The sequence below is a fragment of the Carcharodon carcharias genome, chromosome 5 (assembly GCF_017639515.1).
Source record: "Carcharodon carcharias isolate sCarCar2 chromosome 5, sCarCar2.pri, whole genome shotgun sequence".
NCBI classification, from domain to species: domain Eukaryota; kingdom Metazoa; phylum Chordata; class Chondrichthyes; order Lamniformes; family Lamnidae; genus Carcharodon; species Carcharodon carcharias.
The window spans coordinates 194,039,370-194,064,962 of NC_054471.1; the positions used below are offsets into that span (position 1 = coordinate 194,039,370).

At 42.6% G+C, this 25,593-nt stretch overlaps 1 protein-coding gene across 17 annotated transcripts in view; it reads right to left on the bottom strand.

The window, feature by feature from the left end:
* The window catches only part of asxl2 (ASXL transcriptional regulator 2), a 319,202-nt gene that overhangs the window by 26,356 nt on the left and 267,253 nt on the right, over window positions 1-25,593 (bottom strand). For all 17 annotated transcript variants that reach the window (XM_041187692.1, XM_041187677.1, XM_041187682.1 and 14 more), the window contains 3 exons: window positions 23,664-23,804; window positions 19,582-19,745; window positions 16,825-16,921 (listed from right to left, as the gene is read on the bottom strand). In XM_041187692.1, the coding sequence (XP_041043626.1) occupies window positions 16,825-16,921; window positions 19,582-19,745; window positions 23,664-23,804 (402 nt within the window). The remainder of the gene's footprint in view (window positions 1-16,824; window positions 16,922-19,581; window positions 19,746-23,663; window positions 23,805-25,593) is intronic.

A 25,593-nucleotide genomic window follows, 5' to 3' on the forward strand; every position in this document is an offset into this window, starting at 1 on the left:
ATTAGAAAGACATTCCTCTGTAAGCTTTGACTAAGTCTGGAGCTTTGGTGTCATAAACAATCCCTAAATTAGCTCCCTTCCCCATATCTAAACTGTTACTAAGCTAACCTTCTTTCACCACAGAAATATCATCCACCTACACCCTTTGCCTTCCCTCACTGCTGCTGAAATTCAAATCCATCTTTTTATCAACCCAAGACTCCACTTCTCTAATGCTCTTGTTACCAGCATGCCTGCAATAACCTCTACAACTTACTCATTGTTCTCCACTTTCTCTGTGCTAACTCATAGCTACCACAGAAAACACTAATGGGCCCTACCCACTTCTGTTAAAACTTCTCATTCTAGGATAATCCTAGAATGCAAAGATAACCTCTGCTGTTCTTTCCCCTGCTGCAAATCGTCTTCATAAACAACTCTAATAAAAACAAAAAACTGCGGATGCTGGAAATCCAAAACAAAAACAGAATTACCCTTCAACAGAAGGGTCATGAGGACTCGAAACGTCAACTCTTTTCTTCTCCGCCGATGCTGCCAGACCTGCTGAGTTTTTCCAGGTAATTCTGTTTTTGTTTCATAAACAACTCTCCTGGTTTCCTCCACCATCATCTCCTAAAATAAGTGGAGCTCATGAACTTCTTTTTCACTAAGATTGAGACTATCTGATCAGCTGTCTCTGTCACATCCCTTCCTTCCACTAGCCCACTGGGCCAGCTTCCTCTATAGATTCCCACTTTCCCAGTCCTAAACTCATCTCTTTTTGTAGTTTCTCTCCTATCTCCTCTCATGCCCTCTCTGAGCTCATCTTGTCCAGGAGACCCATCTCCTGCTCCCTCAACCCTATTTTCACTAAACTGTTGATCATTCAACTTACTTTCCCGGTCTCCATATCAGATGATATTATAAACAATACTCTCTTTGCAGATCTTTCTTAGAAATCTGATGTCATCATTTGTCTCCTAAAAACATCCCTTGACACCACCATTCTCGCAAACTGCTGTCCCATCTCCATTTTCCCTTTTTCCGTCAAAATGTTCTCGCCTCCCGAATTTGTGCCGATCTTTCCCAGAACTCCATGTTTGAGTCCTTCTAATCAGGTTCCCTACTACAGTACCAAAACATATCATATCAAAGTAACAAATTACCTTCCACGTATCTATGACAAAGATAAACATTCCTTCCTCATCCTTCCCAACCTGTCTGCAGCCTTTGACATGGTTGACCACATCATCCTCCTCCAATGCCTCTCCATATCCTCCAATTGGGTGGGACTGCTCTGACATGGTTCCATTCTTATCTATCTAATCATAGCCAGAGCATCACTTGCAGTGGCTTCTCTTCTTGCTCCCGCACTGTTAGCTCTCAAGTCACCCAAGGATCTATTCTTGGCCCCCTCTTGCTTCTTAACTATGTGCTGCCCATTATGAACATCATCTGAAAGCACAGCATTAATTTTCACATATACATTGACGACACACAGCTCTGCCTGACCACCACCTGATATTTCTTTAATATTGGGAAGAATGAAACTATTGACCTCATATCTCCTAATGTGGCTTGGTATCATACTTTGTTTTATAATGCTCCTGTGAAGCACCTTGAGAAATTTTATTACATTAAGGGCACTATATAAATATAAATTGTCATCACTGAAGACCATCATTTTAGTTACTATGACCCTATGTTAGATCACTCTTTCTAAATCTCTCTCGCTTCTGCTGCAACCTCTGCTTACAAAGCCCTCCTACAAACCTCAGTCACTTACTCTGCTTTCTGGCCCCTTCCTTCCAACCTTCACTTTTACTTCTTCCCTTCTACTTGGTGTCTGCTCTTTACCTCCACTCTGTAATCTTTCTGTAAGTCAGGGGTATTAGAGAAATTAAGCTATTGGTGTTTAAGTATAACACAGCACACCTTACTAATACTGCTCCACAAAACAAACCAATGATGCTCCAGCATAATATAAAAGTCCTAGTAGATTCTGACAATGTTAGACTTCACATGTACTCTATCAGAGTCCTTATATATTTCCAGGATCCTAGAAGGCAACAACCCATTGTATGGGTTTTATGTTTCTGGCAGATTTCTTCCATTTGCTAGGAGATAAATCTCACAGCCGTGGCAGCACATTCTAGCTACCCTAGTGATGGTTATTTTCTTTTGAAATAACTTCCTCCAATTATTGTTCCTTCCTACTTCACTAGGTCATGCAGCCTAGTTTATGGGTGGGGCAATTTACCTCAATGCCAACATCAACCAACCTGTCGTTTGGCTGAGTTATCACTATCAATGGTTCAGTGTAAATGGCACCAATATTAGATTTCAAACTCAAAAATAAGCAAGATGTCCTACAAAGTTGTTCATGGGAAGTTTGAGGGATATAATATTTGGTAAAGATGGAAGGATGATATGGTATAATGAAGATGATATTGTGGCATAAATTGGCTGTTGTTGTTAAGGGAATGTTGATTACAAAAGAAAAGGTTGTGAAAAGAGTAAAATTACATCAGAATTTAAATTAATTTAAATCATTAGAAAAGTTGATGAAATTCTACATCAGAAAAATTGTTTTTATGTTACACTCCAAATCATACAAACAAGGAGCAGGAGTAGGCCATTCAGCCCCTCAAGCCTGCTCTGTCATTTAATAAGATCATGGCTGATCTGATAGTAACCTCAAATCTGCATCCCACCTACCCCCAATAACCTATCACTCCCTTGCTTACCAAGAATCTATCCACTTCTGCCTTAAAACAACTCTGCTTCCACCACCTTTTCAGGGAGAGAGTTCCAAAGACTTCTTAGAAATCTGATGTCATCATTCGCCTCCTAAAAAAAAATCCCTTGACACCACCATTCTCGCAAACTGCTGGCCCATCTCCATTTTCCCGTCAAAATGTTTTCGCCTCCCAAATTTGTGCCGATCTTTCCCAGAACTCCATGCTTGAGTCCTAATCAGGTTCCCTGCTACAGTACCAAAACATATCATATCAAAGTAACAAATTACCTTCCACGTATCTATGACAAAGACAAACATTCCTTCCTCATCCTTCCCAACCTGTCTGCAGCCTTTGACGTGGTTGACCACATCATCCTCCTCCAATGCCTCTCCATATACTCCAATTGCAGCATAGAAAAAATTTCTCATCTCCGTTTGAAATGGGCGACCCCTTATTTTTAAACAGTGGCCTTTAGTTCTAGATTCTCCCACAAGAGGAAACATTCTCTCCGCATCCACCCTGTCAAGACCCTTCAGGATTTTATATCTTTCAATCAAATCGCCTCTCACTCTTCTAAACTCCAGCGGGTACAAACCTGGCCTGTCCAACCTTTCCTCAACAGTCAACTCACCCATTCCAGGTATTAGTCTGAAAAATCTTCTTGGAACTGCTTCCAATGCATTTACATCTTTCCTTAAAAAAGGTGCCCAATACTGTACATAGTTCTCCAGATTTGGTTTCACTAATGCTCTGTATAACTGAAGCATAACTTCCCTACTTTTGTATTCAATTCCTCTCACAATAAACTATAATTTTCTATTAGCTTTCCTAATTACTTGCTGTACCTGCATGCTAGCCTTTTGCGATTCATCCACTAAGACATCCGGATCCCTCTGCATCTCAGAACTTGAAATCGCTCATCATTTAGATAATATGCTTCTCTTTTATCCTTCCTGCCAAAATGGACAATTTCACATTTTCCCAGCTTATACTCCATTTGCCAGATTTTTGCCCACTCACTTAACCTATATCTTTTGTAGCCTCCTTATGTCCTCTTCACAACTTACTTTCCCACCTAACTGTGTCATCAGCAAAGTTGGCAACCATCCCATCCATCCCTTCATCCAAGTCATTTATATAAATTGTAAACAGCTGAGGTCCTAGCACTGATCCCTGTGGCACACCACTCGCTATATCTTGCCAACCTGAAAAAGACCCATTTATGCCTACTCTCGGTTTCCTGCTAGCCAGCCAATCTTCTATCCATGTCAATATGTTACCACCTATACCATGAACTTTTATATTCCGCAATAACCTTTGCTGTGGCACTTTATCCAATGTCTTAGAAATATAAGTACAGTACATCCACTGGTTCCCCTTTATCCATAGCACATGTTACTTCCTCAAAGAACTCCAATTAATTGGTTAAACATAATTTCCCTTTCACAAAACCATGTTGACTCTGCCTGATGACCATGAGATTATTCAAGTGCCCTGCTATAGCTTCTTTATAATAGCTTCTAACGTTTTCCCAAGACAGATGTTAAGCTAAAATCATTTGACCACTTTTCAGAGCAAGTTCTTGAGGAAAGGAACTACCTTGAAATGTGTTTTAAAACATTTTGTTGTTACAGGTGCTGTTTGTAGGCCAAAATGGCATCTGATTTATAGTGCATACTCCTGCTGCAAATCATGCAGGATGCCATACTATTGAAGGCATTAATGCACACAAAGTTAATGCTCACCAGAAGTATTTAGAGCAGGTAGATCATGATGTCAGTTAGCACGCGACGCTGATTTGACTTGTGCTGCCATTTTTGAACTCAACGCTCCAGTCAATGCCATCTCTTAACCTTGCACAGCTGAACATGTGTTAAACAGCAGGAATGAATCCTCATGCCAGCACTATTTAAAAAGTGATCATGAACTACTTACAGGTTAGCTGCTGGTTGATTTCTTCTAGTCGTTGGTACGACTCTACAAGTGTTTGGTGCTTTCCATTGTTGCTTCATGTTGCAAAGGTCTACAGGGAATGGCATGGCAAGTGCTGAAGGAGTTTTTACAGACAGCACAGATGCATTTATGGTGAAATTAGATAAACATTTGTGAGAAATAAATAGAAAGCTGTGCTAATAGGGTGACGTGAGGCAGGATGCAAAGAGATTCGGGTGGAGCATAAAAGCTGGCATGGATTGATTGGGATGACTGGTCTGTTTCTGTGCTGTATATTCCATTTTTTTTTCTTACATCGAGGTTTCTGCACAAACCAGTTGCTTCCAGACATGGAGTGCACAAGTGGCATTCCCACCTGTGGGAGGTAATACTGGAGATGGCTAAGGCTTTTGCCAACCCTGGTATTAAAGATCCAGAAGGATGACTTCTTTCTTCTTTTGGGATGGCAGTGATAATAGAACTTACCTGCTTTTCTTCAAAATAGCGCATAGGATCTTGTATGTTTACCCGAGCAGGCAAAAGAGACCTCAGTTTAGCGTTTCATCCGAAAAAAGCCACCTCCGACAGTGTAGCATTCCCTTACGATGGCACTAGAGTGTCAGCCCTGCAAATTGTGCTCAAATTCTGGAGGAGCTGAACCCACAACCTTCTGACTAAAAGATGTGAGTGCTATCAACTGAATCATGACTGATACACATGGCTAGCACTGTCTCCTCCATGGGGGTTAGGACATGCAGGCACATCTGTCCTCTGGCTAGCTCCTGCTGCCTTCAGTTATGTACCACCTGTCCTTGCAAGAGAGAGGGAAGTGTGTCAGTGGGTGTGGTGCAATCTGATTGGGTGATGCAGCTGTCATGAACAGCTGGGAGTGTGTGCAAACTCTGGATATGAGACTTGTAGGAGTCTTAAGTGCGTGAGGGTGAGATAAAGCATAAAAATGTTGGCAAGAGTCCTGATTAATAGAGACTGTCAGCAGGAGAGTGCTGGCGGTGTGGTAATTGAGAAGCATCTAAGGTTAGTCATGCAGCTAGTAAGATATGGTATTTTAAGATGCACTCATTGACTCTGACCACTTGGGTGAGGTCAATGAACTTCCTGCACTATTACATTTGGTTTCCAGAGCTAGATCCCTAGCATTGATTTCTACAGCTATCTGCTCCCACTGCCTTATGAATATACGTCTGGAGGGTTTCCTATGGAACTGGGATATCATTCCTCCTTTCCAGCTCCTCCAAGGCCTCCAGTGTAACGGTTGAAAACCTTGGAGCCTGTCTTCTCCCAGGTTGTAGTGCGTGCAGCTCATTTAAGAGCAAGGTTGGTGCTGGGAGCATGCAGAAATAATTACAGTGGGCAGGCAGCATGAAGGTGGCATGCTGCTTGCATTGCAACCAACAGGTATGGGTTAGTTGCATGTATCACAATCTCCGCCTCCGTTTTTGGGGGTCATCCAATTTAGCTGTTCACATATGCAAGTTAAAATAAAATGCCTGAGATGATGGGTAGATAAGAAGCTCATGAGCTCACTTCGGTTTGTCTGTGAACTATGGATCATGAGCAATTCATTAGCTTGTCTTGATAATTAATTAACGATTCACAAGCGTTGTGTTGGAAGGGTCATGGATCCCAAATGCTTAGCATGGAATCTGATAACATGTCCCTTTCTGGCTGTGAACGACAAGGGTTAAAAGATATAGGGCGGAATTTTACGGTCCTACCAAAGTCAATGGACCTTTGAATGGCTTGCCTCATTCTATGGACCTGCCCTGCCATCACGGGATGGAAAAATTCCACACATGGACACAGAAAGTCAGGCCCTGAACCAGAATGCTATGAGGCAGTCACGCAGTAATGGCTGCGAGAACTGGTTGGACTGCAGGAGATAATAGTGGGAAATGATTTTGTTTCCGTTGCGTAAGATGGCCCAGTTTTGCAAGTAAGCACGGTGTCTTCTTCATGTTATATTATTGCATGAAGGTAAGTTTAGTGAATTAAGTCCATTCTATCTGTTCTCCTGTACGTTCATTAGACTAAAATCAAGTGGGTTATTGCTTTGTATCAAGCCTAATCTGACCAAGGTAAAAGCAAAATATTGCAAAATCTGAAATAAAAACAGAAAATACTGGAAAAACCCAGTAGGTCTGACAGCATCTGTGGAGAGAGAAACAGAGTTAACGTTTCGAGTCCGTATGACCCTTCTTCAAAGTCAAGGGTTTTATTTCACCACTTTCTTGGACTCACTCAAGTTCTGTCGAAGGGTCATGAGGACTCGAAATGTCAACTCTTTTCTTCTCCGCTGATGCTGCCAGACCTGCTGAGTTTTTCCAGGTAATTCTGTTTTTGTCAAGGGTTTGCTTAGTCTGTATTCAGAAAGATTGAAAAAAGACACGTATTAATGGCTTAAATGTTCAGCTCACATGACCAAGGGTCATCAACCGTTATGCCCCTGGGATATTTTATGACTTAAGTAGATATAGACAATGAGAGTCACCTCCAAAAAAGTCCTAAAAGACTGAAGTCGGGTGGGGTGTGAAACCAGCATCTGCTGATCCCATCAGTATCCTGACAAGGAGTTTATGTTAGAATTGTCCCATAGTCTTTCAGTTCATTAAAACCCTTCCAGAGTTAATACTATGTATCTGTTTCTGAGATTCACATCAGTGCCAGCTTTTCAGTGACTGGAAAGCAGCAATAGGAGAGGATGGTTCAGGTGAGCAGTCCAATGCCCAAGAAGGAGGGTGATGGAAATGAGGCTTGGCCATGATGTTGAGGTGAGGAACAGTCAGAGGTAGTAGACTCAAGACCAAACCTCTCAGAAACTGGGAAGGGGGCCTTACAGGCTAAGGCCAGAAGACTGGATTTAGCATAGGGTGGAGTGGAAACAGAAAGTGCTTGAAATGTTCAGGCACCATACCTTCTAACATATTTTCTAAAGCATGGCCGATTTGCTTAAGTGTGCAAGCCCTTTAAATTTTTTTGTACGGCACAGTAATTTAAAGCTCAGCCTGTGTGGAAATTTACAAGTTGCTTAGCAAGGACATTGCTGCCAACATCTGTGGAAAAAGAAACAGAGTTAATGGGTGGAATTTAATGCTCACAGCATGGGCTTGTTCACCGGCTGGAGAGCCGCTGGCGACCCTCCCAACATTCCCACCCTCCCTGACCTGATTTAACATCAATCAGGCACTTACCTGGGGTTCTCATCATGATCCCACCTCCACAAGCTGCCGGCCAAGCAGAGACAGCAGCTCTCCGGTACCGGCAGTGGCACAGGGAGTAGTGCCCAATACCAGTACAGCAGGAGACCCAGGCTGCGAGATTGTTGCTGGAGCCTGGAGTGAAGGGAAGTGAAGCAGGCTTGTTGGCGCCAGTCGTAGAGGCTCCAGTGAGACTGGGTAGGTGATAGCTCTAAGGGCAGGTGGAGGTCTTCACCTGGTGGCAACCCTTACCTCCAACGTCTCTCTCCATTGGGCATGGGATACCCAAGTTAGGAGGGAGCCCACCAAAAGGCTGCAGGCATATCCACATGGAGTGGCTCTTGCCTGCCACTGGGAGGCTACCAGCTGCGGCAGGATGAGACTTTTAGTGCCCTTAAAGTGGCCTCAATTGGACGCTGGGTGAGAAGAACGTCTTCAAGCCTTCTTGCCCTGAACCTAATTGGGGAGTTGGGAAAGTGATGGGGACTCCACCTTGTATCTTCTCACCGATTGTATGGGTCAGCCCCTCAGCTGACCTCCGGTGGGGGGTGGGAATTAAATTCCACCCAACATTTCAAGTCAATGACCTCTCAGCAGAACTGGCCAAGGGTCATCGACCTGAAACATGAACTTTTCCTCTCTCAGATGCTGCCAGACTTACTGAGTATTTCGTGCCTTTTCTGTCTTTATTTTGGATGTCCAGCATCAACAACATTTAGCTTTGGTTTTAACATGGGGTGGGTGGCCACAAATTTAACAGGTAGGGGGTGATGGCGGGGGGGGGGGGGTGGTGGGGGTGAACCACAGTGTGGGGAAGTCAGCAGCTTCAGCCCCTTAAATGGACGGACAGCTGTGAGCAGTGGGGTATTCAAAAAAAATTGCTGCAGAACCAAGGAATCTAGGCTATGAGTATCATGTAACTTATCAGTCAGCCAGAAGCCAGATTCAAGCGATGGAGTACTGCTACAGCACCACTGAACTTGGTGGTCGGGGCGTTTTGAGTCCTTCGACAGGGTCCTTTGGCTCTGTTTGTTTTAACAGGCAGAAAGATGGTACAGCAATCCCCCCCATCTGAGATAAGGAAACAGAGGCACCAATGCAGTGTTGCCTGTCATTGATGCAGTGCCACACCTAAAGCCAGTAGGAACAAGAGGCATTACTGCTTCTAGCTAGTCAGCACTGCATTAAAAGGATTAAGGGCACTGATACAAACAGAAACGTGACAAAAGGGGGTGATGGATACATTGTGACAGATCAAAGTGCTACAAGAAGTATCACACCAAAAGTAAGTGCACACATATACAAGACTATGAATATATTACTGCTGAATCTCTCATGCCCTAGATGTTGGTTAGGATAAGGAAATGGCAGGTCCCTTAGCTATAAAAACAAAAAACTGCGGATGCTGGAAATCCAAAACAAAAACAGAAATACCTGGAAAAACTCAGCAGGTCTGGCAGTGTCGGCGGAGAAGAAAAGAGTTGACGTTTTGAGTCCTTCAACAGGGTCGTTTGGCTCTGTTTGTTTTAACAGGCAGAAAGATGGTACAGCAATCCCCCCCATCTGAGATAAGGAAACAGAGGCACTATTGCAGTGTTGCCTGTCATTGATGCAGTGCCACACCTAAAGCCAATAGGAACAAGAGGCATTACTGCTTAAGTTTTATCCATGGGCATTATAGCGTTGTCGATTCAAACATTTTCTGGGCAGGATTTTTACCTGTCGGGCAGGCGCGTCAGGCAGTCCCTCCAGAGCAGCCGCAGAACTGCCCGCCGCCCGCAATCAGGCCCCGACCGCAATTTCACGCTGGCTGGCCAATCAGCAGCCAGCCAGTGTGAATCGCGCGCTGAAATGCTCAGCGCTGCCTGGCTGGGGGGAGGGGGAGCACGGAAGTCAGCTTATGCATACGGGTGCGCTCAGTGAAAGCTCCCTGAAGGCACGGAGCTGCCTCAGGGTGCTGAAGATTTCTAACATTAAAAATAAAGATTTTAAAATTAAGGTAAACGTGTCCCCTCGTGTGACAGAGTCACATGAGCGGGTACACATTAAAAATGAGACTTAAGAACTTTTATCTTATTTTTAATTAACATCGGAAACCTCATCCCACCCGTGATGAGGTTTCCTCAAAAATCCAAAAGCTGTTTGGCCTTTTCGCATCCCCACCCCCTGCCAACCATAAGGTTGGACGGGCAGGGAAAATTTCACTTCAATTAATTTATTAATGGGCTTAACAGCCCCCTTAATTGTCGGCAGGCACGCTGCTGACTCCTGTGCGCGCCCGCCTCTCGAAATATCGCGGGAGTGCATGATGACGTTGGGACACTTGCCCACATGCTGAGCGGAAAATCCAGCCCTATACATGTTCGTTTACATACGTGCAAGCATGTGTGATGCTCTCTGCTTTTTAAACCAACAAACATTATTGAGAATTTTTCTCAGAATTAGTTACCGCTGAGGAAATTGTCTTAATAATATTTACTTGTTCAAAGAATGAGCAACATTCCATTAATATATAAATTCAACCGAGCAATACTCAATCAACATTACTGGGAATATTCTTTACTTGAAATGAACATTACACAAACTATTTAACTGGGTACCGCTCTATTGGTATGCAATTAGAGAAAAAAGTATAGCAATGTTTATCAGCAAACCACAGGATAGACATTAGCAATTCATTGCTGAATAATCATGCCATTAACAACAGAGAAATAATGCATAGGTGGCAGCCCATAATTACAGCATTACATCTATGTCCTAGCAAACCAGACAGTGATGAGTGTGACACCAAACCTGACTGACATTAAAAATTCTCAACTCACACAGTGGCAAGCCACCAAACACTTAACATGAAAATACAAACTGTATTTCAAAGGAAGTAAAATACAAGTAGCCCTGATATTCAGAAGCTCGGACTCAATGGTAATAGCATTGTAATGGTCTAACCTCCTGGTTGAATGCAGGCCAACTATCCATCACAGGAAATAGTGAACCTCAGAAACAAATTGAAATGAATGGTCACTAGTAGGAGAGTTTATGTTTCAGTTCTGACAAGACGATTCTAAACCAACAGTCTGGATAACCAGATTTTTCCCATCTGGCTGCCATTTAAAGTTGTTGCAAGGCGTGATAAGGAGTTCACAATAGGAATCCCAGGTTGGTCTGCGATACAATCACTCATGTGCTGTAGCACAAAAGTGGCAGTTCAACAGTTTCTGGATAATATTGTTCATATGCTTATTTCCCAACATAAACTGAACCACAGGGTAAGAGCTAGGCAGGTGCAAGGTGCTTCCTCACCAAGAGAGAGAAAACAAAAATAAAAGTAATGTGGAAATAACCCAAGCTGCTCTTACATGCTTCTAGCAGCTGGCTACAGAAGAGTTGGTGAGCTTTGGTAACCATCTGCCCTCTCAGCAGCACACATTATACATGAACCTAGAAGAGGGGGCAAAAATGAAAGGGGAAAATTGTGACATTAATGTCAAAAGGTTAAGATTTATATCTAACAGAAATGGAAGGATTTCTCACTGCTGATTCTTTTATACAGATTGCAGCTTACATTTTGGTTTTGATTTAAAAAATTGTTATATAAAATACTTTAACAAAAGTAGTGTCGTTAACAATAGTTGCACTTGTTGGTGAAGTAATACAAGCAAAGAAATGCTAAACTGAAAGCAGGAACATGAAAAACAGGTTACCCAATAAATTCAGTTCTGATTAAAGGTCATCGAACTGAAATGCTAAACACGATTTCTCTCTCCACAGGCTCTGTGTGACCTGCTGAATGTTCCTAGCAATTTGAGAGGAAAATTGGTCTGCACATGTTTCTGGGCTTGGGGAGTTGCGATTCATGATCTGCTGATTCCTGTTGAGGCAGACAGCATAAACATCCTTCTGCCTCATAATGTAAGTGATTTCTATTTGCAGCCCAGAGTGAAATGCACAACAAAGGGTCCAATAGCAGGCGAGGCTAGCACTTGTTCCAGCTTGCCTCCAGTTCCTAAAGACAGTCTGTCCCTCTTAAAGGGAAGCTGCAATAATTCATGTTGAACCCCATTGACGCTCCTGCAACTAAAGGAGATAGAATGTCAGTGCTATGAGACTGCTCCCAGATGAGGTGCGAGGGCCTCTTCAAGGAAATGTACAGGAGGACGGAGGCCATATTTCCAGAGGGGGTTAGGAGGCTCTCAAGGAATGTCTTCTGAAGGGAGTGGGAGCAGATAGCTACAGAGGTCGATTCCTGGAGTCTGACCCCAAGGACCTGGCAGCAGTACTTCATGAGATTTAATCAGCTCATGTGAATGCGTCTGTACATGACATATCCCATCCTCCATATCAGCAACCTCTCACGCTGCTCAGTGCGTCACATCCCACAACTCACTCAGTAGCAGCTGCTAGCACTCATGACAGATGCCTAACATTCACATAGTCGACCTCACCCTCACACACCTTTCACCGATCCCAGTCTCACACATACCTCTCACCACCTCCACATACCTCCAGCTGTTCAATTATGCCAGGAACATCACTCAAACAGTCTCTTACATTCTGCCCTCTCTAATGAAGGAAAAGGTGGCACAAAATATATTCTTCCACTGAGCTCAATGGAAGTGATAATACTTTGAATCATTGGGCCAGCTCCAACAGAGCCCATCGCATTCATTGTAGCTAAGGCCATTGATGATGACCGTATGTTACTACCTTATGGCCCCTCTTCACTTCCACCTCACCCTCACAGAGTCCAAACTGCAGGTGGTGTGACCATGGACGTCTTGCTTTACATCCCAATGCCCCCATCACTGTCAAGGACCATGGAGGAGCCTGGCTCCAATGTGGCACAGAGTATTGCACAGAGCTTTCTGTGCTGGCCAAGTCAATGACTGCATTAGCAGTCCCAATCGTGATGTAGCATCTGGTGGCTGCTGTTTCAGCTTCTACTGCAGCACAGGCCACAAGTCACTCAATGTCTCAGTGCTGCACTGCAAGTTCAGATTGATATCATGCTCGCTGCCTTGCAGGCTCAGACTGCTGCTATCATGGGTGCAGATCTCAGTGCTTAAAGGGGCCTGCAGGCTCTTGCAGCAGTCCAGCATTCTGTATTCTAGCTGATCATTTGGATGCTGAGGGACCTCCCAAAGGAAGTGGCAGTGACACCGTGGAGTATGAACCTGCTATCCTCTCAAGAATTATAGCATTTGCGTTCCCAACACAAGAATTATAGCATTTGCGTTTCCACTACTGTTACTCTACCAGTGCCCCTGCTATTGCCTCTAAGCAAGCCAGCTCAGACTGCTGCTGCCCACACTGAGGTCTTATCATCTGAAGCCAGGCCCTCAAGGCTTAGGGCTGCTCAAAGTTGTCTTGCAAGGCCATCTGCAGCCTCTCCCATAGAAAGTCAGTGGCCTTCCACGAGCCATGCTGCAGCCACTGGCATAGAACTGCTAAAGAGCACTAGGATAGGCAAATGTACCCAGAAGACAGGCCTTTAAGGGAATTCACAAGGGTGAATAATTTATTTCTGTTTGTATAATTGGATCCATTCTTGGATAAAGATGTTAATGAGGTTTGCGTGGGTGTTCTTTATTGTTGATGGTAGCCAATGGGTTGTTGTGACAGGGTGTTTCAGAAAGCGGTAAAGATGGGAAATGGTGGATCCAATCTTATCAAGGGAAGTAGTTTTATTCAAAGCAGAATCAGAGAAAGTGCTCTGTGACACCTTCTCCAAAGCAAGGGGATCCATGCTGCATTTTCTCTGCTCTTTCTCTTCCTCCTCCTTCTCCTCCTACACTGAGATGCCTCTGGACCCCCAGAGATAATGGCTGTGTCCTGATGGTGGCAAATGTTATAGGTGGCCATTATAAACTTCAAAACCCACTCTGGCACATACTGAGGGCTCCTCCCACCGAGATTGGTCAAGGCAGCATAACCGTTGCTTGAGCAGGCCAATTGTCTGCTCCACAATGCTTCTTGTGGTTTCTTAGTTCTCATCATATTCCTGCTGCCCTCGAGTGATCGGGTGACAGAGGGGTTCACCAACCACATGTGCAGGGGGTAGCTTTCGTCCCTGAAGAGCCAGCTTCTTGTTCTCTATGAAGGCCTAAAGATGGTGGGTGCAGCTGATTGGTACAGGATGAAGGTATCCTGGCTGCTGTCAGGATAAGAGACTTGCACTAAAATGATGTATTGAGAGTGGTTACACACCAGCTGCAAGTGTATAGCATCGTGACTCTTGCGGTACCTGTACCTCTTTTCGTTGACAATGTGAGCCCACAGAGCCATGTGCATGCAGTCCATGGCACCCCATTACCTTGCTGAAGCCATGTGCACTCTCATTCGGTTTATCACTGCTGAGGGAGAAAATGATGTACCCTCTTCTACTGGAATAGATGGCCTCCACGACCTCCCAAATTTTTCGATGGATGGCTTTCTGAGAAAGGTTTGAGGTGTCCTCTCCTGCCTGGAAAGACTCGGGTGCATAAAAGCTTAATGTCACTGTGACCATTACAGCCACTAGCGGCGCCATCACTGCCCTAGTACGAGGCTACAGTTCAGATTGTGGGGTGGTCTAGTTCAGTGACCACCTCCTTGTTGAACCCGAGTCGCATCCTGAGTCAAGAGAAATGGTTCTGAAAAACCCTTGGTGGACAGGGCCTTCTGTGGAGAGCCCTCTTCTTCATCCCTCTTTTCAGAGACTCCCCTCTCTGCAGCCGTAACTCTACTTGCTGGCCATGTTGCAGGTCCAGAGGCACTGCAACTACAGCCCCCTATCTCAATCACCAAATCCTGTGCCCTGCCTGATTTTAAACACCAAACAGTAAGTCAAAAAGTCCCTCACTTGCAAGATGTTATTTGATTTTTAAAATATCATTGTTTAGAGGGATCCTCATGCTGTTGACACTTGTACAATTGGGAGTGATCAGCACAGGTGTGCACAGCAGCACATACCCAGATAAAGTCCCTGAAAGTAACCTCAAATGAGTGTTTGACTTCACAAAAGAACTACTCCTGACCCTTCTGACACACGCACACCACACCCATGCTAGGGCTCTTTCCAGTATTGGATGCCGCTCAAACCATGGCATAAATGGCCAGGTGTGCAGCTGGCACCATTTTCCTGCTTCGGTGCTTCCTTGGCATCAGCACCAGTGGCGCTACAGAGACCTATTCCAGGTCCTTTCTGTACATTTTTAAAATTCAAATTTCCTGCGTCTGCAATTTTTTAAACTTATTTTCTTTGAGATTAAACTCCTTCGTGAAGATGAAAGTTTATTCAGCAAAGAAGTTGGCAGGATGCCACTAAAACAGCTTTTGTGGCTTGCTCCTGCTTCACAATCTGAATGTTGAAAACCCTCCTCCAAAACTTAAATATAGCTTAGTAAATTTGAAATTAACTTTTTGAAATGTTAATTTAGGTTGATGCTAGCAGAGATGAAATGATCTAACAGAATTGTAGATGTAATTCAGTGTTCACATATAGCATTTGACAACAAATGCTGTGGGCATTAGTAATTTTGCACTTCAGTCCACCACTTAAACAAATATAGTGTAGCTCAGACCTTTAGCATAATGCTCAAGCAGATCTGCTCTCAGTAAGCTCTGCCTTGACATTTATTATTGTTCAGCAAATATTTCTAGCTCTGTGAATTTAGATGTTAAGAAATGATAGTGATGGGAAAATCTTCATATCAGACACAGTAACAGTATTGAGTTTGGATATGCCTGAGTTCTTGGTCCATTCAGTTCACTTCAAGCACAGTCAAGGTGCATGTTACTGTCCTTATCTATGCGCTGTAACCTTTCAATGCACAAATACATCAGTAAACTATTTAAAATAGTTTTCAGATAAGGACTGAATATTGAGGTGAAATCCAATGAATTCTTATTTTTGACACTTTACAGTTCAAAAGGATGGCACTGATCATCTTTTCTGAGCTTAATTGTAATAAGCACTGGGAGGGTGAAGTATGGCACTTTAGGACAGCATCTTAGGATTGGGTTTCACACCCCTAAGCTTTACATCCCACTGAAATACATACATAATACATATTTTAAAAATACTAAAATATGGAAGATACAAGATGCAATCCATTATTATAAAGGCACAGGGACAACACATGAACATTTATGAACATTATTTGCCTAGTGCAAACTGAGTTGCTGTTTTTATCCCATTATTTGAATAGGTTACTTCTTCCTCCTTTCACTACCTCTAAGCATGCATCATCCCCCACAGAGGCCAGGTGATCATCTGCCAAACAATGATCAATGCCGTTCCATAACAGTCGGACAAGTTCCTGGGTTGCTTGGGCACACTACTGCATCCACATGGGGAATTGCTTCATTTCCTTTTGGAATCTTGTCATATTAATTCATTTAACAATCAAAGCTCATCATGTAGGAATTCACACAGAGAAGTTCCATGTCTTGTAACAGTAAGTCCTGTCCCAACGCTGCCACATAATTGACATTTTGTTATGAAAAAAATGCTTTAACAACCGCTTACCTTTCACATAGCTCTCTAAGATTAAAGGAATAAAGCTTGTTTGTACTTGTTGCATGATGCATGGATATGAGATTGGGGAGATTTTGCAGAAAGCGGATATTATGATGGGCTGGTGAAAAACAGGTGATGGAACATGCAACACATTCTCTTTCATAACAGCAGTTCACTGGGTTTTATACCATGCATTATTCTGGAAACTTCTGAAAATATTTGTGTCTATGTGATAAAGTTATAGCTTAAAAGTGATATAAGTGCTTTACACATTGGTTAGGCCTGGGGAGATACTCATAACTCACTGCCAGCTATGACACATACTACTTAATATATAAAAGAATTGCCAATCAAATTTTAATGGACAACTATTGTGCGCTTCTTTTTGGTGGAGGAATTCCAATTGTACATTTGAATCAGATTGCCATTATTTTTTTGGTAACTGATATAAGTTACTCACCTTCTGATAACCGTTCCTTCCAGCCCTGGGCTGCAGAAGTAAAGAATTCATTATTCAGAGCTGAGGTGCTCAAACGCATCAAACCATCTGTACCCACCTGTGAGAAAAATTAAAACACAACATTGGGACAAAAGTATTGCAAAGGCAGCCATGTGCACACTCTGGAGAAGCAGTCTTGGCGTATAACTGCTGCGTTTATCCAGGACATGTGCAAAATTAAGAACACAGGAGGTGAATGTTGACTTTGGTTGCAACACCAAATGGCCAACAGCAAATCACCTGCCAACTCCATACTCCGCCTGGTTATACTTTCCATTCACATCAAAGGAAAAGGAAGTGGGGCAGGGTGTGAAACATGCCCCCGATTGAATATTGCTTGTACTACACTACTGCTAAAGTCATATTTTAATGTTTCCTTTCAATTTATATTTTCAAACCACAAATGGGGTTTTCTGAACATCAGGCTCGTACACTGACTGTCTCCAGATGTGAAATTGCACAGCATTTAACCTACTAGTTCAACAAACTGCTTAGAATTTTACTATACACGTTTGTTGAATTTGGTGTAGCCAAACATTGAGGATCAAACCCACAAAGTCCTTTGCTAAACAAAAGAAAAAAGGTCTAATTTCATGGGCTGTACCCAACATTCCAAGTGTACCTGAAATACATCCAATGATATGTTGGTTTAAAATAATAGTCAAGCATTCCTGATGACCACATTAAACTGACTTTGGGACCTTTGTGTATGCTAAAGATATCAGAAACTGGTCAATGCATGCAATGGGCATGCTTGCTCACGTTTTCTGGTTCCTTCTGCTAATGTTATGGTTCAGCATGAGACAGCTGAAAGTCACCAACTTAAAGGTAATAATTTTCTTTTCAGCTTAGCCAAAGGTGGACCTAGGAGGGGCAGGATTGCTCCTTTCATCCCCACTACACTGTTGCTGGTCCCTGCTGACCCATGAAAAGCCCTCTCCTAATGCTCGGACCGAATAGCCATCACAGCCAGCCCACATTGTGTGATGGGGAACCAACAGGCTGCCTCAGGAAACCCGATAGGCAGCCGCAGCTCACCAGCATAATTCAGATAATGCCCATGTCCAGTTTCAAATGAGCCTCCAGTGATCGTGACTCTTTTGGAACTGGGAGCACATAACTTCAGATCTTAGCTGCAGCCTCCATTTTCCTCACAGCTGTCAGTGCTTATGCTGTGGGTATGGCTGGTGAGTCTCTGGAAAGGGAAGAAGCAGGTTAACATTTGGGTTGGGAATCCTCTGACAGAGCGCAGCACTTGTGCAGGTCTGGGTCTTTGGTTTGGTTTGGTTTGGAGTTTGTGCTTTCTCTCTTCTCGGGTCTGGAAGGTCCACCTTGTTCTGCTTGCATTTTTAAAACATTTCATTTCTGCTGCATCTGGAGCAATTTTTTTTTCCATCTTCTCTGTTTCTTTATTTCTCATGCTTTGGATGGACACAGACCTCTTGTGCCTTCTCAGCCCCTAATATTTAAATATTCTTTTGTCCATTTATATATCTCTATTTTGTCATCCATTTTCTTTTTTTTGACTTAAAAGCTACAGCTTACAGTTCATTTAACATATTAATTTCCTCTGCAATTGGTGTATCAGTTGGGTCTCATCCCTCGTCTTCTCCTTTATCACCTTTCTCTTGCTGCAACCACCTGACTAAAATGATGATGTGTCTTAGCTGTCAGTGTGGTGAAGAGTACCGGCCCAAAATGTTATTTTTCCCTTTATAGATACTGACTGATTTATTCGTAATTTTCAGCATTTTCTGGGTATCTTTCTGCTCACAAAGTTGCCTTGTTAGCCTAGTTGCTGTCATGTCTTGACTCATGCCCCAACAAATATAGCAGAAAGTTTCAAGTATAGCAAGGCTTTCTAAGTTTCGCATTTGCCTTATTTATACTGCAGTTCAGATCAGTGGATGGGGGGCAATGGCAACATTGGATGAGTAAGTTTGCATGTCTCCTCTTGCTGCTTTAATTTTGGAGACAGGAAATTAAGTCATCTCATGAGATGGTGTTCTGTGTTTCTGAAACCATTTACCCTGACTCCTTCATCCCACTGGGCTGCCTCTGGGGGCTAGCACTGTTCTCTAAGTGGAGCATGATGAGCTCAGTTCCTATGATTTGAAGACAAACACCTGTCCTCAATGCAGTTTGCAGAGCTCTTACTAGCTGCCTGGAACATAGTGAAGTGGATCTGTACCTGCTTACTGGTATTGCTCAACTGGTCATAAGGAGGAAAGTTTCATCAAGTGTAGAACCAACAAAGCAGACTAGTAAGCCTCATCATCCTCTCTTTCATAAAGAGCCAGCACAAAGAGGCTTAAATCGAGGGGCAGCTTCTGACACCCCACAGCGGCCATTTTGCTGTTTGGTCAATATGTCAAATGACTCAGAAGAATCCCTTTAATCAGGAGCCAGTCAAATATGGCCTACTCGGCTGTGTCTCAGTCACCTCAAGACCGTGCTCGCCTCTCTAAAGCCCTCACGCAGAAGTGGGGATCCAGCCAAACAAATTCTGTCGACTGTGTCTGTGGAGAGGCATCCCAAATGATGAAACATATCCAAGAATGCTCTCTACTACTACAGTTTTTCTGCCCTGAAGATCTACGACTCTCTGTCTGGAACAGTGGTGAGGGAAGATGTAGCGACATTACAAGAGATGACAAACCAGTTATTTATGTGGGTAAAAGAAAAGGCTGTATTTCTATTGATTGACCATATACTGACCTGTCTGTCCACCTCAGGAAGCAGGAGAAGCAGTCGTTGCTGGAAGTCTCCAGGGAAAACAGAAAAAGTGTGCTTATTTATAAGAGCCCGCAAATTTGTGTTTACAAGTATGGAGTCCGGTGTCTCCACATCAATGTCAGTGGCTTTTGTCCTTTTCAGCTGTCCTAAAAATTAAACAAAAGAAGGAAAATTAATTTCCTACTGTAACTAACTTGGAGCTATAAGTCAAGAGTATTCGCGATCCCTTTCCACTCAATGAAACGTATGACTTCAGAATTTCAGAACACCAGTTTAAAGCTTTTAAGGTAATAGCTGAGTGCTAGTTTAAGACCCTGGCCCGATTTTATGAATTCCTGCCACCTGTGGGCAGTCTTATTTGCCATGATTTTATGGCCTTTAAAGCTAGCAGATGAAGAATTGTGAGCAAAGCTCCCACAATTATTCGCGCGTAAGGATTTTCAAGCCAGGCAAGGCAGTGGCCATTTGTCACAAAGTACAAAGGCTATTAATATTGGATATATATAATGTAAATATTGTTGGTTGACTGCTATTCCCATTTACTTATAAAGAGTCACACATGTAAAGATTTGACCCGACAGAATGACAGTATCCCAAATTTTCCAACTTTATAGAAACACTGTCGTTGACATTTGATTCTTTTGTTTTCACATTCTCTGCAATTACCCTTTGAGCACACAACAGATCAACAGTGAATATAAATAAGCTTAACAGAAAATTCTAAGAATAGTACAGAATAGATTTTACCTACAGCTCTGTGTGCCCCTGTGCAAAGCCCAACAACTGAGCATTGCATTCCCTCTCCCTGGCTTCAGGAACCTCCAAAAAAAAAATCTCTTTGATTGTATTTATGATCTTCCCTTTCCTTTTCATTCCTTTATCTCCTGCTCATAATCTGCCCCTTATCCTTGTAAAGCTCTGCAACCTCCTCATTGGTGATGTAAATGTAACTGATACTTGTTCAACACAATACCTTAAGACCACAACACACGTTAATTAAAACTATTCTTCAGAGGCCAAATTAATCTTCTTCAATACTGTGAATGTAAATAATTTAAAAATGTAACTATTGTTAGACTTCTTATAGCCAGTCAGTGAAGGAGGAAACCAGAATCTTTACTCAGTTTAAGATTAATTCACAAAGTGAGATATTACAAATGTATCGCTCCTAACTGCTTCCCCTCCATGTATCAATAAGTGTGTCTTTATATATGCTCATTGTCCAATGAGTGCCCTCCTACTTGTATACACTTAAACTTCATTTATTCAATTAACAACAACCAGTGGATGGTATAAAGATTTATTCTAAAATGTGTACCAGCTGCTTCATTTTTCAAGTAGGTTTTAGAACCTTGCATATCATCCATTTAGCTTCCAATTGTTGAATGTACTAAACTGGTAGGAGTCAAGGTTGTCTTCTAACATAACCATTTGACTGATCTGTTTTAGAACTACTACAAGTTACCTTCTTTTCCACGGGTCCAAGTTTCAATACGTCATTAGCAGAGACTTTCCTTTTGAAAGAGGTCAAACAATAAGCAAACAGTCTTATCATACTAACAACAATTATAAAGTACAGAAGCATTCCATGGGAATCTCCTTGACTTAAGTCATTCCATCTTGTCTACGGTTCAGAAGTTTTATAAATCAGTACATTTGATAAGTTAAACTTAGTAAGCTCAGTAATACACAGAAGTATACAAAAGCTGTCCTTTTAAAATGTAACATTTCACACAAGTAGATCTGAATAAAGAAAGCCCTTCAGTTGATTTAATCTCATATTAACCCTACAGTATCTAATTGCAGCACAACATCCTGCACTAACAAAGAGTACTTCAGGCCAAGTACTGAGCAAACAAAAGGTTGATCACTCTCGACTTAACAGCAGCTATTTGGACTTATATAGTGTCTTTAATGTACAAAAAGGTCTAAGGTGTTTTACAAAAGCTTAAAGAAAAAAATGGATGCCAGGTCAGGAGGTGAAGAAAGATGCCCAAAAGCTTGGTCAAATGGTTGAGTTTCAAGGAAGGTCTTAAATGTGGATCATATGTCAGCCTGGAGACAGGGCTTCCACCCAGCCTGCCTCTGCACCTGGAATCCTCCCCGGTTCTTTCTTTCTTTCCCCCAACCCCGACTTCTAACCCAGCCTGCTCTCCCTCGGACTGAAAATCCAATGTTCGGGCTGCCATTTTTAAAGGCTGGGTTTGCGGAGCTGGGAACTCTCCTGTCTCTGTGCACCTGGAACCCGGGAGCGAAAATCTGGGCCATAATGTCAAGAGAAAAATTCCTGCCCATCATGGTGTCTCTGAAATGAATTGCCAATATAGGGGAATTAAAAAAAAAGTCATAAAGTCACGTTCAACTGGGTGAAAACACCCAAATTTATTACACGCCTATTTGTCATGTTGCGGTGATTACACGCACCTCCAGGATCTGCCTGCACATCCAACCACATTGTTTCCCCATTTTACTAAATGTAAAGGTCCTAAACAAAATAAGTTTGATCAGCTCATTCCAGTAGATTCAAGTTTACAGCAAAAAAATGACTTGTAATTCGATATTAAATTGGAGGCTCATTCACAGGATCCCTGCTGTGCACAAGGATACTTCACACTGCTGTAGTTGGAGCTACACTGCCCTGGAGTTGGACTCAAATAATTTTTTGCTACAATTTACCCTGAATCTCGTCCTTGCTGTAGCTGTCCTTTGACAGCACCTTCTGAAGCCATGACCTCCTTTGCATCTTCCAAACCTGCAACCTCCACCACTTAGAAGGACAAAGGCAGCAAATGCATGGGATTACCACAAGCTGAAAGCTCTCCTCAAAGTCACACACACCATTGTGACTTGGAACTATATAGCCGTTCCTTCACGTTGCTGGGTCAAGATTCCACGACTCCTTCCTGAACATCACTGTTTGTGTACCTACATCACACGGATTGCAGTAGTTCAAGAAAGAGACTAACCACCACCTTCTCAAGAGCTAAATCGGCCTTGTCAGCGACACTTACATTCTAAGATTTAATAGATTAAAAAAAACAAAGTTTCAGCACATGATAAATCATATGAACATATGAATTAGGAGCAGGAGTAGGCCACTAGGCCCCTCGAGCATGCTCTGCCATTCAATAATAAGATCATGGCTGATCTGAATGTAACCTCAACCCCACGTTCCTGCCTACCCCCGATAACCTTTCACTCCTTTGGTAATTAAGAATCTATCTAGCTCTGCCTTAAAAATATTCAAAGACTTTGCTTCCACCGCCTTTTGAGGAAGAGAGTTCCAAAGACTCAGGACCCTCAGAGAAAAAAATTATCCTCATCTCTGACTTAAGTGAGCAACCCCTTATTTTTAAACAGTGACCCCTAATTCTAGATTCTCCCACAAGAGAAAACATCCTTTCCACATCCACCCTGTCAAGGCCCCTCAGGATCTTAAGGGTTTGATAAATCACTCGAAGTTCATTTCGGCAATTCTGGATGAGCATTTTTGCACATTTCATACATCTTTTGAAGCTGAAACAGTCTAATTCTCAAAAGGTTACATTCAATGGAAGTGTTCAATCACTTTTATAACACCTACATTTGAATTTCAGACTATTGTTATTCTAAACTTCTTATTTCAGTTACTGTCACAATTCAATATTACTTTTGCCTGACAACTGTCTAACAGGTGTACTCAGGAAACAACACTTCAATGACAAGTTCCTTCTCCAGGTTTACAATCATTTCAGTCAAGTCAACACAGAACCTCTGAGATAGCAAAATGTCATTTCTCAGAAGCACTGCTGAATCCTTGAACACTGAAAATTGTGTGCAATGGGTCTGTGCTTGTGTTCTGGGAGTGTGTAGACCAGAGGGACTGAATCCGATTTTCTTCCCTGTCCACCACACTGACAGGTAAATGAAAGTACCACACACAACGGAGACTGGTGATTCTTTTACAGCCTTAACTCCAGGGATCTCTCGAATAAAAGATATATTTTTGCTTTTTTGTTTTCTCTTGCATTTTCTATTTTTACAGAACTGTAAGGTGTATACATTGAGACTTATTTTAAACTCACTTGCATTGAGTCTCTCAGACCTCTGACAGGGCTTCCTGCCCAGTCCTGGCAGGGTTTGTTCCATTTTGCCAGATGATGATGAACTGCAGGTTGAATTCTGAGGGCTTGTTGAACACCCATCTGATTGTTTCATTTCCCAACCTGCAGTGAGATGTGATATTTTATTTTTAAATGAAAATGAAAACTGAAGAGAACAAATACATGAAAAGCTATTTAAATCAAAAACTTAAGTCAAGCACCAAGACAGAGACCTCTATTCAAGTTTGTGGGCGTATGTGTCTGCACACGTCTGGGGGCTGAGCTTTCTTCCGAAGATATAAGAGGTTTATATTAAAAAAATCATCTCAAGACCTACAATACCCTTGAGTTCTTGCTGGACAATGTCATGCAGTCGTATACTTTTTACAGTTATTATTTACAACTTTATTTCTGGCTGGAGGATTTCACTGTTAGATTTGCGATTCACCAAGAAAGTTAGGTGATCTGAAGGACATGATCAACCTAGTAGCACTCAGTGAGAATTTCAATTTAATTTCGGATGCAACCTGGATGATACAAATTCAAATTTTGGTCTGAATTCTGGATTTTCTCAATTAGAAGCCAAAATATTTAAAGTGGCCGTAGTTAACAAAGCAAAGAACTCTGCACAGCTTACATTCAAATGGAACAGCTAAACATTTTAAATATTTCATAACAAGTAGTTAAGGTAAATTAATAAAGCATGTTGCACAACATTTATACACTGGTTACAGTTTTACCTTCACTGAAATGTAGCTATTAATTATAGCTAAAGCAACTTTTCAATTGCCAACACATTTCTGGTTCTTTTAATAGTTCCCTTGGTATAGCTTTATTGAACATTAAATACCGGTTTAGATCGACACTTCAAAATCAAATGTTAAAAGTTGAAACAAACCATTTAGATCTGATATCTTGGTCAAATGGGCAGATAAGTGGCAGATGGAATTTAACCCTGAAAAGTGTGAGGTGATACACATTGGAAGGAGTAATTTGACAAGAAGGTATTCATTGAACGGCATGACACTAGGAAGTTCTGAGGAACAAAGGGACCTTGGCATGTGTGTCCATAGATCTCTGAAGGCAGAGGGGCATGTTAGTGGGATGGTGAAAAAGGCATATGGGACACTTGCCTTTATCAATTGAGGCATAGATTACAAAAGTAGGAAGGTCATGTTGGAGTTGTATAGAACCTTGGTGAGGCCACAGCTGGAACACTGGGTGCAGTTCTGGTCACCACATTATAGGAAGGATGTGATTGCACTGGAGACGGTGCAGAGGAGATTCACCAGGATGTTGCCTGGGATGAAACATTTAAGTTATGAAGAGAGGTTGGATAGACTTGGGTTATTTTTGTTGGAGCAGAGAAGACTGAGGGGTGACCTGATCGAGGCGTACAAGATTATGAGGGGCAAGGACAGGGTGGATAGGGAGTGGCTGTTCCCCTTAGTTAAAGGGTCAGTCACGAGGGGACACAAGTTCAAGGTGAGGGGCAGGAGGTTTAGGGGCGATGTGAGGAAAAACTTTTTTTACCCAGAGGGTGGTGACGGTCTGGAATGCGCTGCCTGGGAGGGTGGTGGAGGCGGGTTGCCTCACATCCTTTAAAAAGTACCTGGATGAGCACTTGGCACATCATAACATTCAAGGCTATGGGCCAAGTGCTGGTAAATGGGATTAGGTAGGTAGGTCACGTGTCGGTGCAGACTTGATGGGCCGAAGGGCCTCTTCTGCACTGTGAGATTCTGTGATATTGTCACACCAAGTGAGTATCTCCAGCATTTTCTCTATTTATTCCATTCTTAGGTGTAGCCAGTGAATCACCTGCAATGGCTTCTCTTCCAGCTCCCACGCTGTTACTTCTGGTGTCCCACAAGACTCTATCCTTGGCTCTGTCCTATTTCTCATCTCCATG